General features: G+C 40.0%; 1 protein-coding gene across 2 annotated transcripts in view; it reads left to right on the forward strand.

Moving 5' to 3' along the window:
* rnaseh2b (ribonuclease H2, subunit B) overlaps positions 1-13,603 on the forward strand; it is a 57,240-nt gene extending 43,637 nt beyond the window's left edge. Inside the window, exon 10 of one of the 2 annotated variants that reach the window (XM_059967921.1) lies at positions 7,474-13,603. In XM_059967921.1, coding sequence (XP_059823904.1) covers positions 7,474-7,521 — 48 coding nt within the window. In that variant the 3' untranslated portion in view covers positions 7,522-13,603. Of the gene's footprint in view, positions 1-4,143; positions 4,451-7,473 lie in introns of those variants that run through there. The other variant, XM_059967920.1, reaches the window with a different exon arrangement.
* The last annotated feature ends 598 nt before the right edge of the window (positions 13,604-14,201 follow it).

Here is a 14,201-nt window from a genome sequence, read left to right on the forward strand (position 1 = left end):
ATAAACATCTTCCAATGGTCTTTAACCAGAAAGCAGGATGAGTGAGAAGCAAAATTGTTCATTCCAGAGTTGTTATATTTTGGGATCCACTGCTTGGAAAGGTGATGGAAGCAGCTGTCACTGGTGAGTTGGATAAACAGCAGGTAGTGGAGATGAGTCAGGGGAGTGGTTCTATTTGGCAGACCTATCAAAGAACTGCCATTCATATTATCAGTAACTTGTTTATTCTTATGTGCTGTATTGTTCTTTAATTCTGTGCTTTGTCCTTAATTTGGGCCAATCGCAATGTATTAAAAATTCCAGTCATCAAACTGATCTTCCAAAATGCATTTGAACTGTCTAACATTAGACAGGTTGAAAGTGAACCATGGCCTTTTGTTTTCAAAGGGGGTAAATCTTCAACTGGCAAAACTCTTTGAGTGTCACCCTATTGGTGAAGAGGTATTTGAAACTGTAAATTGGGTATAAAATGATCACATGACCACAGAGCAGGTGTTTGGTAGGATAAAGATCTTCCTGAATAACTTTGGATTTTTTTTTCTAAATAGGTCACAGATGTGATAGATGGGGGTGAAGTAATATAGATTGCAGTTGATTCTTGTCGCTGCATTTGAACAAGTAAATGTATACTTGGAATGGTACACAACTGCACCAAAATTAATTCAGGACTTGGAGTTAATGATGATAGATTTAAAAACATAGAAAACCTACAGCAGGCCCTTCAGCCCACAATGCTGTGCTGAACATGTGCGTACTTCAGAAATTACCTAGGGTTAATCAGCAAGGGGGATTCATTAGAAAGGGCCAGTGACAATAGCACAGATGCAAGTGGAGTGGTTCTTTTGAGTCTGCCAGTGTTTAGAGTGGCTTTGGTCATCAAGCGTAGGCAAAATCAAGCTGGGGTGAGATAAAATATTGTAAGCTACACTCTTTCTGTTCTTATTTGTTCGTTCGTTGTCTGTTAGGGCATAGTAATTTAGTGAGAATGGCTCCAGGGGCAATATTTTGTGCAGTGCATGGGATGTGGGAAGTCTGAGAGAACCTCCATTCTCCCAGATAAATTTGCAGCTCCCAAGAGAACGTATTAAGGAACTGAAACTGCAGCTCAATGACCTTCGACTTGTATGGGATAATGAGGAGGTCATAGACAGGAGCTACAGTGCAGTAGTCACCCTAGGTTGCAGGACACAGGTAGCTAGGTGATTGTCAGAAGGAGAGGTGATAGAGAAGGGATGTACTCAGACTGATGGTTTGAGATGTGTCCCTTAATGCAAGAAGCATTACGAACAAAGCAGATGAGCTTAGAGCGTGGATCAGTACTTGGAGCTATGATGTTGTGGCCATTACAGAGACTTGGATGGCTCAGGGGCACAAATGGTTACTTAGAATGCCAGGCTTCAGATGTTTCCAAAAGGACAGTGAGGGAGGCAAAAGAGGTGGGGTGTGGCACTGTTGATCAGAGATAGTGTCACGGCTGCAGAAAATGAGGAAGTCATGGAGGGATTATCTACTGAGTCTCTGTAGGTAGAAGTTAGGAACAGAAAGGGGTCAAAAACTCTACTGGGGGTTTTTTATAGACCACCCAATAGTAACGGGGACATCGAGGAGCAGATAGGGAGACAAATTATGGAAAAGTGTAATAATAACAGGGTTGTAGTGGTGGGATATTTTAATTTCCCAATATTGATTGGCATCTTCCTAGAGCAAGGGGTTTAGATGGGGCAGAGTTTGTTAGATGTGTTCAGGAAGGTTTCCTGACAGAATATGTAGATAAGCTACAAGAGGAGAGGCTGTACTTGATTTGATATTGGGAAATAAACCTGGTCAGGTGTTAGGTCTCCCAGTGGGAGAGCATTTTAGAGATAGTGATTACAACTCTATCTCCTTTGCCATAGCATTGGAGAGGGATAGGAACAGACAAGTTAGGAAAACCTTTAATTGGAGTAAGGGGGAAATATGAAGCTAAAATGCCAGATAAATTGGAAACAGATTTCAGGGATTCTCAGGGAAATGTATGGAGGAAATATGGCAAATGTTCAGGGGATATTTGCGTGGAGTTCTGCATAGGTACGTTCCAATGAGACAAGGAAAGGGTGGTGGGCTATAGGAACCGTGGTGTACAAAGGCTGTTGAAAATCTAGTCAAGAAGAAAGCAAAAGCTTAAGAAAGATTCAAAAAAACTAGGTAATGATAGAGATCTAGAAAATTATAAGGCTAGCAGGAAAGAAGCTTAAGAAGGAAATTAGAGAGCCAGAAGGGGCCATGAGAAGGCCTTGGCGAGCAGGATAAAGGAAAACCCCAAGGCATTCTCCAAGTATGTGAAGAACAAGAGGATAAGATGTGAGAGAATAGGACCAATCAAGTGTGACAATGGAAAAGTGTGTATGGAACCAGAGGAGATAGCAGAGATACTTGATGAATACTGCTTTCGTATTCACTATGGAAAAGGACATGCAAGGCTTATTGAGAAAGTAAGGAGACATAGGATCCAAGGGGATATTGCTTTGTGGATCCACAACTGGCTTGCCCACAGAAGGCACAGTAGATGGGTCATATTCTGCATGGAGGTAGGTAACCAGCGGTGTTTCTCAGGGATCTGTTCTGGGACCCCTACTGATCATGATTTTTATAAATGACCCAGATGAGGGATGGGTTAGTAAATTTGCCGACAACACAAAGGTTGGTGGTGTGGAGGGCTGTCAGAGGTTACAGTGTGACATTGATAGGATGCAAAACTGGGCTGAGAAGTGGCAGATGGAGTTCAACCCAGATAAGTGTGAGGTGGTGCATTGTGGTAGGTCAAATATGATGGCAGAATATAGTATTAATGGTAAGACTCTTGGCAGTGTGGAGGATCAGAGGGATCTTGGGGTCCGAGTCCATAGGACGCTCAAAGCAGCTGCGCAGGTTGACTCTGTGGTTAAGAAGGCATACGGTGTATTGGCATTAATCAATCGTGGGATTGAATTTAGGAGCTGAGAGGTAATATAGGACCCTGGTCAGACCCAACTTGGAGTATTGTGCTGAGTTCTGGTCATCTCACTACAGGAAGGATATGAAAACCATAGAAAGGGGACAGAGGAGATTTACAAGGATGTTGCTTGGATTGGGGAGCATGCCTTGTGAGAATAGGTTGAGTGAACTTGGCCTTTTCTCCTTGGAGTGATGGAGGATGAGAAGTGTCCTGATAGAGGTGTACAAGATAATGAGAGGCATTGATCGTGTGGATAGTTAGAGGCTTTTTCCCAGGGCTGAAATGGCTAGCACAACAGGGCACAGTTTTAAGATGCTTGGAAGTAGGTACAAAGGAGTTGTCAGAGGTAAGTTTTTTACGCAGAGATTGGTGTGGTGAGAGCTTGGAATGGGCTGCCACCAACGGTGGTGGAACTGGAAACGATAGAGCCTTTTAAGAGTCTCTTGGATAGGTACATGGAGCTTAGAAAAATAGAGGGCTTTGGGTAACCCGAGGTAATTTCTAAGGTCAGGACATGTTCAGCACAGCTTTGTGGGCCAAAGGTCCTCTATTGTGCTGTAGGTTTTCTATGTTTCTATGTAAAGAAGGAATGTTTTGGATTAACAATTGATTTCTTGGAATAAATGGGAAAAACAATTTCAATTTTGTTTTAAATCTAAAAAAGAACTTGTTTATTGAGGTAGATAGTTAAAAGATTTATTAATCGGATTTTTAAAAAACACTTAAATGATTGGAAGAAGCCAAGTAATGGGTTGTTTTCCCCATTGCTTATAAACATAATAGCATAGTGAATACTAGGATTAGCTGGAAGTGTTTTCCATTTGCAACCAAGGTTGGTAAAATAGTGAATACTAGGATTAGCTGGAAGTGTTTTCCATTTGCAACCAAGGTTGGTAAAATGTACTGTAGTTACTGAAAAGTGTTGTGTAATTTCTTGAAAATAAAATGTAAATAATGTTAAATAGTAAACCGGGAGAACAGTCAGTTGTGTCATGTAAATTCTTAACTGGTATTTCCAAGAATTATATTATTTAAAGCCTTTTAATTGATGCAGTATATTCATACTATGAAGTAACTCATTTATGTCAATTAAACAGAAAACTTGTTATGAAAGCTTTAACTAGTTAAATTTCTTGAAAAAATGTTGACTGCCTCTTTCTCCCTTTTAGCCCACCAAGATGACAGCTGCTCAGAAATCCTTGTCCAAGGTTGACAAAAGTGGGATGAAAAATATATCTGCTTTTTTTACGTCAAAGAACAAAGGAACAAACAAGACACCATAATTTTTGATGGATTATTTTTTATTTTTAAAAATGCTGAGTTAAATATTTTGCTGTTGCATTAGTGCTGCAGATTAAAATAAATGAGTTTATCTGCTTTTGTTATATCTCATTATATTCCTTAACAGGAGGGTTGTAATTCAAGAATCATATTGTTTGTATTTGAATATCATTAAACAAATTTGTTTCTTTGTAAGTTGTCTGAAAGTATTTCTGTACAATTAGGCTTTGCCTCTACTTCTAACATTTTGTGGTCAGCCAATGTTGCCATAGATTGTCAGTTTGCTTATTCATTTTCAACTTTTGAGTCAGTAGTTCCTGAAGCAGACATTGATTTCACTATTATTTTCAAGAAAATTCCAAGTGTCACTAACAGTTTCTTCCAGATTCCTGTCCACTGGATGCACTCAAAAATAATGTTTACGTGGAAACTCTTACTCTTCAATTAATGTTGACCTCATCAATTTCCTCCTATGTTAGTTAAATGTTTATTATATCAGGAATTTTGTAATAGTCTATGTAAGAATAACATTTTTCATGTGGAAACTTCCTTTTTAAAAGAAATCATAAACCTGTTTGTAAATTTGGCTTCAAAATTATACAAGAATAGAAAATGCTGGAAATCCTTAGAAGGTTAGACAGCATTGTAGAAAGAGAAATGGAATTAATGTTTCAGATTGATAACTCTGTTCTTCACAAAAGCATGGTACACTGTTACCTTGGTTACAAAGTGTAGGCATTGATCCTATACCCTCTTTGCAATTCTGCTCAAGGGTTCTACAGAGAACAAGTGTGGCTAAGATAAACATGGAGATATCCGGGTGGGTTGGGTGTGAGAAAGAGCTTCTGAGAATTTCTCATTTCTACAAAAAAATCATTAGCAATATTACAAGGCTCAGGAATTTCCTTTTAACCAAATCCATTTTGTGTTACCTTTTCTGAGTTGTTCTGGTTGAAAGAGCATAAGTTTCTGGGAAGTATTCCAGCAATTATGTACATTTTAAATGAGCAGAACTAACCAAGGTTCTAAGTGCCCATTAAATAACTTTGGTAGATGGGATTTGATGGGTACCAATCAGTTTTCATAATCTCCTGATTATGAGTGCACCTTACAGTCAGTGTACTTGGTGTGGTAAGGTGTACAAGAGCCAGTTTCCATCGGTGGTTAGCTATACTGGTTGAGTTAAAGTGAGTTAAAATTGTTGCCCTGCACACCAGAGAAAACTCTGCCCTTCAAATAATGCTGCAGTGGTAGGCAAATGCCTCTAACAGTGAAACACCAATGCATCAGGTAAATTTCAAGCTTGTCCTTCAGTTGGGACCTGAATCCACTGTCCTACTGATTGAATACAAACAGTTATTGAAATATGGTGTTGCCAGGCCCTGCACTAGCTCAGTGTACAAAATGGGGTAGCACCAGTATACAAGACAATGATGGCGCTACTACAAGAATGCATTGAATTAAGAAAAAATGATTTTTCTCCCTGGAAACACAATCAAGCAGATGTGAAATTTGCCACTTTGATTGGTAGTGAAAAGAATAGAACAAATATATTCGAATGATACTTCTTGATAGGCCAAGGCAACTGTCTAAGGTAGTATCAGCTCAGGGTGGTAAAGTGCAAGCTGAAGGGATGCCTGGAAGCCTTTATGTGATTGAGTCTAATTCAGTGAAGATGGTCACTAATTACTTTAATAAGCAGACTAGGTTTGGTCATCTGGAAGTCTACTTTGCAAATACTGCAGGCTGGCAAGAAAATTGAGTCAGCATTATTTTATCATAACTGCCAAATCTGTTACCACGTGGACTGCACCAATTCATGAAGGCATTTGTTCAGAATGCAAACAGTCCTTTGTAATCCCTCTGCTTAAAGAAAATGCAGTCTATGTAGATCACTGCCATTTAGTATGTGTCTGGTCTAAGAAGTCACTTTAGTTGACTTTGGGATAAGGAGTTAGCAGAAAATTTTATCTCTGAGCAAGTTCCTAAGCTGCTGTGGTTTGAAGTTGCGAGCACTCAAATAACCAGGGGGAACCAGCAGATGTAACATATTGATATTTTCAGAAAGCTTTAAATAGTGTCCCACACAGGAGATTGGTCAGCAAGTTCAAGCATGTGGAATTGGGGTAATGTACTGTCATGGACTACAAATTGATTGACAGTCAGAAAGCAACAAGTGTGAATAAATTAATAATCTATGTCAATGATTTGGCTGAGGGGACCAAGTTTATATTTCAGAGTATGCTGATGATACAACAATAGATGGGATTATGAATAGGGAAGAGGATATATGAAACATCACGAGGATGCAGACGAGTTGAGTGAGTGGACAAGTCCATACCACAGGAAAATAATTTGAAAAATGTATGGTCATCACTTGCATAAAACAGAAAAGACTAGGCCATTATTCTCTAGAGAAGACTGAGATCTCATTGAAACTTGAAAGATAGGGTTCAACAGGCTGGTTGCAATAATAGTTCCCTTGGCTGAGAAGTCTAGAACCCAAACGTAGCATATTAATCTACCCACAGCATTCCCAGGGTTCTTGTTTGTGACCTAATTTTAGTCATGTTTTTGTGAACTAGATTCTTGGCTTGAACCAATTAACATGACCCCAGATGGATGGATAATAGCAAGTAAAAGTGGATAAAAAAGAATCTTAGGCATAACCCAAGTAAACAGGACAAATACCAACAAGTGAATAAACTCAGGATAAGAATATCGACATGAGAGACAATTGTTCTGCTCCCCATGGATTCGAACCCTAAACCAAATGCTACTACAAACCCAAAGGGAAACGTTTTTCCTAGCATTGCTGGAAACACTAATGCAAATTTAAGGATACTGGAAACCAATTTACTTCATGTATTAAATATTGGCATAAGTATTAATATTCAGTTATACATTTAGCTGCCTGAGATGTAAGATTGTTAAACCTCTGCAATTCACTGTACTCTTCCAAAATCATCCTTAAAAATAACCACCTTCACCAGCTTTATTTGTATCTCACAATGGCAACTATTGTCAATCTTTTTTTGATTTCACTCCCATGAATCACCGTGCAACATTTTACAGTGTTAGACACAATGTGGATTGTTCTCATACTTTTAAGATTGCGATTAAAAATTCATGGAAAAATCATTTCTTTGGCTCGTTTAAAAAAATATTAAGTGATCATTTGGTAACCTCTGTCCAATTTGTTACCTATCGCCCTCCAGGTGGCAGCCCAGCAACGCACTCGCAAGAAAACAAGTGTGCAAAGATGACCTGAAGTGTTGATTTTAATCTAATTCAGTGAGTGAGTGATGTTGTGGAATTTGGTCTAACAGATTTAAACTGCTGTCAGATTTATTTCTGCATTTCCCTTTCATTGATATCTTCACCATTATGAGCTGTGGTTGTGGGGTGCTGGGTTCTAGATGCAATACTCTTTAAGCTACTTCATTTTTTGATCTTTCAAATGAGACCTTGGGTGCAGTTGGCAGCATGGAAAATTACTACCTGTGGTAATACAAAACAAGTATTCTTTTCAAACACTTGTCACACAATCAGAGGGCTCTGTCATTTCCGAATTATCTAAGCATGTATGAGACTCCTAGTCCATATTTCCAAATGCAGAACACACCAATATCAATTCCCCAGTTTTCCTATCAAAAAGCCTGTATAATTAACAAAATAAATGAGGGTATGAACTGTTATGTACCCTGTAACTGGGTCACTTACCAGCAAAGATAGAGAGGTCCGTTGAAGTCTGATGGTACTATTTTTAACAGTATTTTTTGGTAAAAATACACAAAGATAATATCAATGCAAACATACAGATAATATACGTCGTCAATACTAACTCTAACAGTGCGGGTATGATAATAATCAATAAGAAATATGCTCTATCATTGTCTAGGGGATAATGTATTGTCCGATGGAAATATAAAAGTCATTAGCTCATTCAGGCTGCAGCTTTTGGTTGGAGAGAGAGACGGAGGTTTAGAACCTGCCCATTTTCCGTTTTATGATGTCGATCCTTCGAAGTGGCGTCGGTGGTGATCTCTTCCTTAGCTAAGCCGCCTTCCATGGTAGGGCCTCAATCCCAGGGTAATGGGAAAGGACACACGTAGGCCCTCCACCAGCTGTCGCTATTAAACGCTGTCACGGGACTTCTAGCGTTTCTCCTAGTGCGTGTCAAGGGGCTGTTCCCCAGACCCTCTCTTATCCTGACTCACAGGGTCTCAGATGTCAATCAGGGTGGAATGATGCCATCCCCCAACCAGCCCACGTTGCCTGAGGGCTTCCATGAAGTACAGTATTCAATACACAATTCCATCTCCAAGAGACAATGGCCTTTTCTGTGGCTTTGTATCGCTGAGGGCCAGGACATTCCAAACATCTCTCTCTTTTCCTGGGTCTCCTGACCTGAATTAGTAACGATCTTGCGATTCTCTAAAAAGAGGGGGCCACTGCACCCCTCAGAGTTGGGTACAGGCGTAACAGAACATTGATTATTATTTCAACATTTACTTCAAATATCGCCCACTTTTAGTAGACCTATCTGATTTATGCATTCCTTTTCCCCAGTTAACTTCATAAAGTCAACCCCGCCTACATCTGTTGACATGCCAAACTTGAGAGAATCGTGTCAAAATTAAAAGCACTCACAATTAAAAGCTGATGTCCCAAACTGCTCCAATGGCAGACTTGGGTATGTTTTGAGAGCTGGGAAAGCCAACTAGAAATGGTTCTAGAGGACTTAGCCAAAAGGGATTGGTCCTTTGTGTTCTTGAAGCAACTCCTGTGAAGACATGTGGCATTAACTCGAGGCCAGCTTCAGGCAAGGAAACCTGTTAACTGCAATGTGCTATACTCATTCAGGCGATGAACTTGCACTCCAGTTTCAATACCAGTTTGAAAAAGCACTAAGATTAGATACCCTGAGTGGGGATCTTTACTATCCAAATGCTTATCTGACTGAACCGTGAAGGCACAGTGGTACAGATTGAACTGCTGCCTCAGCTCTAGTAGGTTCAAGCCTGACCTCTGGTGCTGTCTTAAGGATTTTGCACATACTCTCTCTGACCACATGGCTTTCCACTAGGTGTTCCAGCTTCCTCTCACAACCCATACGTATGCTGTTTGGCTGGTTAGTTGATTGTTACAAATAGCCCCTAGTATGTAAGTGAGTAGTAGATATTGTGGGACTAATTGAAAAAAATAATTGGAGTATTTTACTCAGTTTTGGTTGCCTCATTATCAGAAAGAAGTTTTAGAGAGGGAGTGGAGAAGATTTACCAGGATACTGTCTGGATTAGTGAGCATATCTTATGTGGATAGGTTGAGTGTGCTAGGGCTTTTCTCTTTGGTTAAAAGGAGGATGTGCAGTGACTTGATAGAGGTGTATAGTATGACAGAAGCCATTGATAGATTGGACAGCCAAAGACCTTTTCCCAGGGCAGAAATGGCTAATATAAGTGGGCATAATTTTAAGGAGTTTGGAGGAAAGTATGGGGAGGAGGTCAGAGGTTGGTTTTTTACAAAGATAATGGTGAGTGCATAGAACACACTGCCAGTGGTGTTGGCAGAGGCAGATGCATTAAGGACATTTAAGACACTTAGATAGGCACATTGATAAGAGAAATGGAGGACAGTAGGAGGGAAGGGTTAGATTGATCTTGGAGTAACTTAAAAGGTCAGCACAACATCATGGGCTGAATGGCCTGTATTGTGCTGTACTGTTCTATGTAATAAAATGGATTAGGGCAGGGTTCAGTGTTTCAAAACGGGTGCTTGATGGTCAGAGCAGATGGTAGGCTTACGGACCTATTTCCGTTCGGTACCTCCTTATGACTCAGTGACACTGTTGCCGTTATCAGCATTTGACAGCTACTGAAAACAAATTGATTCTCTCCTCACCAGCCTATCTATTGTAGATGCATCTGCCCATTAATAATACTGGTAGAAGTGATTACAGCACTGTTCTGAGGAAATGAAAGTCAGCTTCACACTGAAGACAATTCTCATCATTCTATGCAGTAATTCCAGAGTGTTAAATGGAATAGATTTTAAAAAACTCGCAGCTCAAAACCAGACGTCCAGTCTATATATACCAAGCAGGAGCATTAGAATCAGAACAGTATTCCACAACAACCTGCATGCCGCTTTATATCCTGTTTTAACTTCACTCTGCCATAACCAAATCTGGGGATCAACCTTGATTCAACTGGGTGTGTAAAAGCAGATGATGGGAGCACTGCTCGGTAAGCTTGAAATTGAAGCCCCCACCTGGTGATGGGTTATAAGTGCAGCACTAACACAGCATGCCACAGACAGAACTAAATAATATAATTTGTGGACCAGATAATAGTTCAGCATTCTGTAATGAAATGATGGTGGACACTTATACAAATTATGAACAGACATAGCTCCTGTGCTCAAAACGATGGAGTCCAGCATGTAAGTGCAAAAGACAATGCTGAACTGTTTGCAACCAACCTCAATCAGAAGTGTTGATCCATTCGGATTCTTCGTGAGATTCCTACCATGTAATATCAAGAAACTAAACTTAGCAATGACTATAGAATAGATCAACGCCCCAGCTGCAGTGGTGGAGACTTGTGCTCAATAGCTAGCCATGCCATCGACTTTTGCAGTGTTTTTGTTTCGTATGGCAGTTGTTCACATTTCTGATTGAAGTGTGACCCAGGTGGAGCAGGCATGAACTTGCCCACTTGGAGGCCAGGGCATCCTCGTCTGGCCTCCATTGATCTTCGTCTGGCATCTTGTCCATTGCCTTTCCAACATGGATGGCCCTGAGTTGGCAATGCCTGATGGAGTCCTTGAAGCACTCAAACCTCCACAGGACATCAAGGTGTTGATCAATTTCATGGAGGAGCTTTTCCAGTACAACCACAACAGTGCCATCTATCCAACAATGTGGAAAGTTACCAAGGAATGGCCTCTTCACAATAAGGTCTAATCTGTTCTGGTCATATACTGCAATATTTGCCTATGCAAAATCATCTGCAAAGTGATGGAAGGAGCCTTCAACAGAACTATTAAATGCTTCTTACTTGATCATGCAGGTACAGCAGGCAGATGAAGAAAGCTAATGGCATGTTGGCCTTCATAACAAGGGGAGTTGAGTATAGGAGTAAAGAGGTCCTTCTGCAGTTGTACAGGGCCTTGGTGAGACCACACCTGGAGTATTGTGTTCAGTTTTGGTCTCCAAATTTGAAGAAGGTCGTTCTTGCTATTGAGGGAGTGCAGCATAGGTTCACGAGGTTAAATCCCGGGATGGCGGGACTGTCATATGTTGAAAGAGTGGAGCGATTGGGCTTGTATACACTGGAATTTAGAAGGATGAGAGGGAATCTGATTGAAACATATAAGTTTATTAAGGGATTGGACACACTAGAGGCAGGAAACGTTCCTGATGTTGGACGAGTCCAGAACGAGAGGCCACAGTTTAAGAATAAGGGGTAGGCCATTTAGAATGGAGTTGAGGAAAAACTTTTTCACCCAGAGAGTTTTGGATCTGTGGAATGCTCTGCCTCAGAAGGCAGTGGAGGCCAATTCTCTGGATGCTTTCAAGAAAGAGTTAGATAGAGCTCTTAAAGATAGTGGAGTCAAGGGAAATGGGGATTGTGGATGATCAGCCATGATCACAGTGATGGTGGTGCTGGCTCGAAGGCCCAAATGGCCTACTCCTGCACCTATTGTCTATTGTCTATCAATAACTTGCCCACAAATGTTTTGATTGGGATTTTACCAGGGTTACTCACCTCCAAAACTCACTACACATGGTAAAAGAGCTGAATTCTAGGCATGCAATATATGTAACTGACCTTGATGTCAAAGCGGATTTGGACAAGTGAGGCACTAAGAACCGCTAGTAAAATTCAAGTTTGTATAAAGTGAGAGAGAATCTCTTGGCTAGATGAAGCCACACCTGGCACAAAAAAAAAAGTTAGTTGTGATTTTTAGAGCTGTAGAATATCACTAGAGGAGTTCTTCGTGGCAGTGTCTTAAGGCCCAACCTCTTCAAATATTTAATCAATAGCAATCCCTCCATCTTAAGGTCTGTGATAATTGCAGAGTGCCCAGTCCTTTGCCTTATGTAGTGCAGTAGTTGAAGTCCAAACACAGCAAGACCCAAACATCATTCACACTTGGGCTGATAAATGGCAAGTAACACTTGTGCCGCAGAAGTGGGAGACAATATAGTCTCAGACAAGATAGCACCCAATCATCTTGACATTCAATGGCAGTACCAATGTTAACTCCTTTGCGTCCTTCGCCACATCCAATATCTCCTTCAATTCCACCCCCACCTCTGGCAATGATTTCCTCACAGTACACTCTGACATGTACCAATGATGAACATTGGAATTGTTAACCTTGTTTAATGAGTCATAATCTTTGCCCTATGTTTGTAACAATTTCTCCCTAATATTCTAACACAAATATGGCTAAAAATTCCCTTACACCCCCTCTGAAAACTGGTCATTTCCTTCAGTGCAGCTCATGTGATCATGGGCTTTATTACAAGATAACTAAGAATGAGAAAAAAAGTTTGGTACATCTTTATGAAGCCAGCCAATCACTCCTCCTACTTTGCTTTTCAATGTTTACAAGGTTTTCATCTTTACTGATGTAATTGAAGCAACTGTAATATGTAATATTGTGTCTGAAACTTATTTGTCAAAACACTAAGTAGAATTTAGAAGAGCTTTTAATAAGTAACTGATGTGATGTTTGAAAGCATATACTGTGTATTTGTGACAGTCTAAGTAAAGATGAATATGACTGGAAATGTTATTGATTTTAGATGGACTGACTATCCTCTTAGATGGACTGACTATCCTCTGTTTATTTTAATTCCCTGGATAATTTTTAGAGAACATATATTTTGTAAATCTTGTTGTATGCTTGCTTTAAATAAAAGCTGTTGAAGTTTAATTCCAAGGGGTGAAACGAGAAACACTTTCATGCACTGAGATGTTACAATATGGAATTTGTTGCCTGAAATAGATAGAGGCAAAAATAGAGAACTCAAGTCACTATGTCCAAAAATCTGTCCAAGCTTTTTATAGATGTCTGGCACATTGTTTAACTCGGCTTTCAGACTATACAACTCTGGAGGTTTACATTTGTTATGAAATGTATGTGTGCACACAATCTCTTAAGGGTTTTCTGAGCATCCGCAGTCATTCACTGTTGTTATATGTGATCACTGTCAGCAAGTGAAATCTCACCTCATGCTCTGTATAAGAGACTCTTGCACAAGTCAAATCATTTGTACTCATCCTTTGTAACTGCCGATGCTTTAAAAATAAAATTAAAAAGCTCAGCTGACGAAAGGGCTTTAATCTGGATGGTCAACTCTATTTGCTTTTTCATAGATGCTTCCTGCCGAGTGTTCCTTGCATTTTTTGTTTTTATTTCACCTTTAAAAGATTTTACCAATTAGTCTTTCTACACCCTATCCCCAAACACTCAGAATGCTTTTTGAGTATAAATTCAATTCCCTTCTGCTCCTATTTTTATTTTCTTAAGACACGTGACGTTGGACACAGTATTGGTATGGTGTCAGCAGAAGGAAGTAGTCCTGACTGCCATTTTGGAGTTTAACACTTCATCTAATAGTGTCACCTGAAAGGGCATTACTATGGTGCAGAGGTAAAACATTTGGAGAAAATCTGCTTTTGAACATCTGAGAGTAGAATTTGGAGATAGTCAACACTAAGCTAACTGGAGGATATTAATAATAGAGATGAGAAAATCTGCAGATGATGGAAATTCAAGCAACGCGCACAAAATGTCGGAGGAACTCAGCAGGCCAGGCAGCATCTGTGGAAAAGAGCAAAGATTTTGGGGCAAGACCCATGCTGCCTGGCCTGTTGAGTTCCTCCAGCATTTTGTGGATATTAATAACAGACATGAAATAGGACCATGA

The sequence above is a fragment of the Hypanus sabinus genome, chromosome 4 (assembly GCF_030144855.1).
Source record: "Hypanus sabinus isolate sHypSab1 chromosome 4, sHypSab1.hap1, whole genome shotgun sequence".
Lineage (NCBI taxonomy): Eukaryota > Metazoa > Chordata > Chondrichthyes > Myliobatiformes > Dasyatidae > Hypanus > Hypanus sabinus.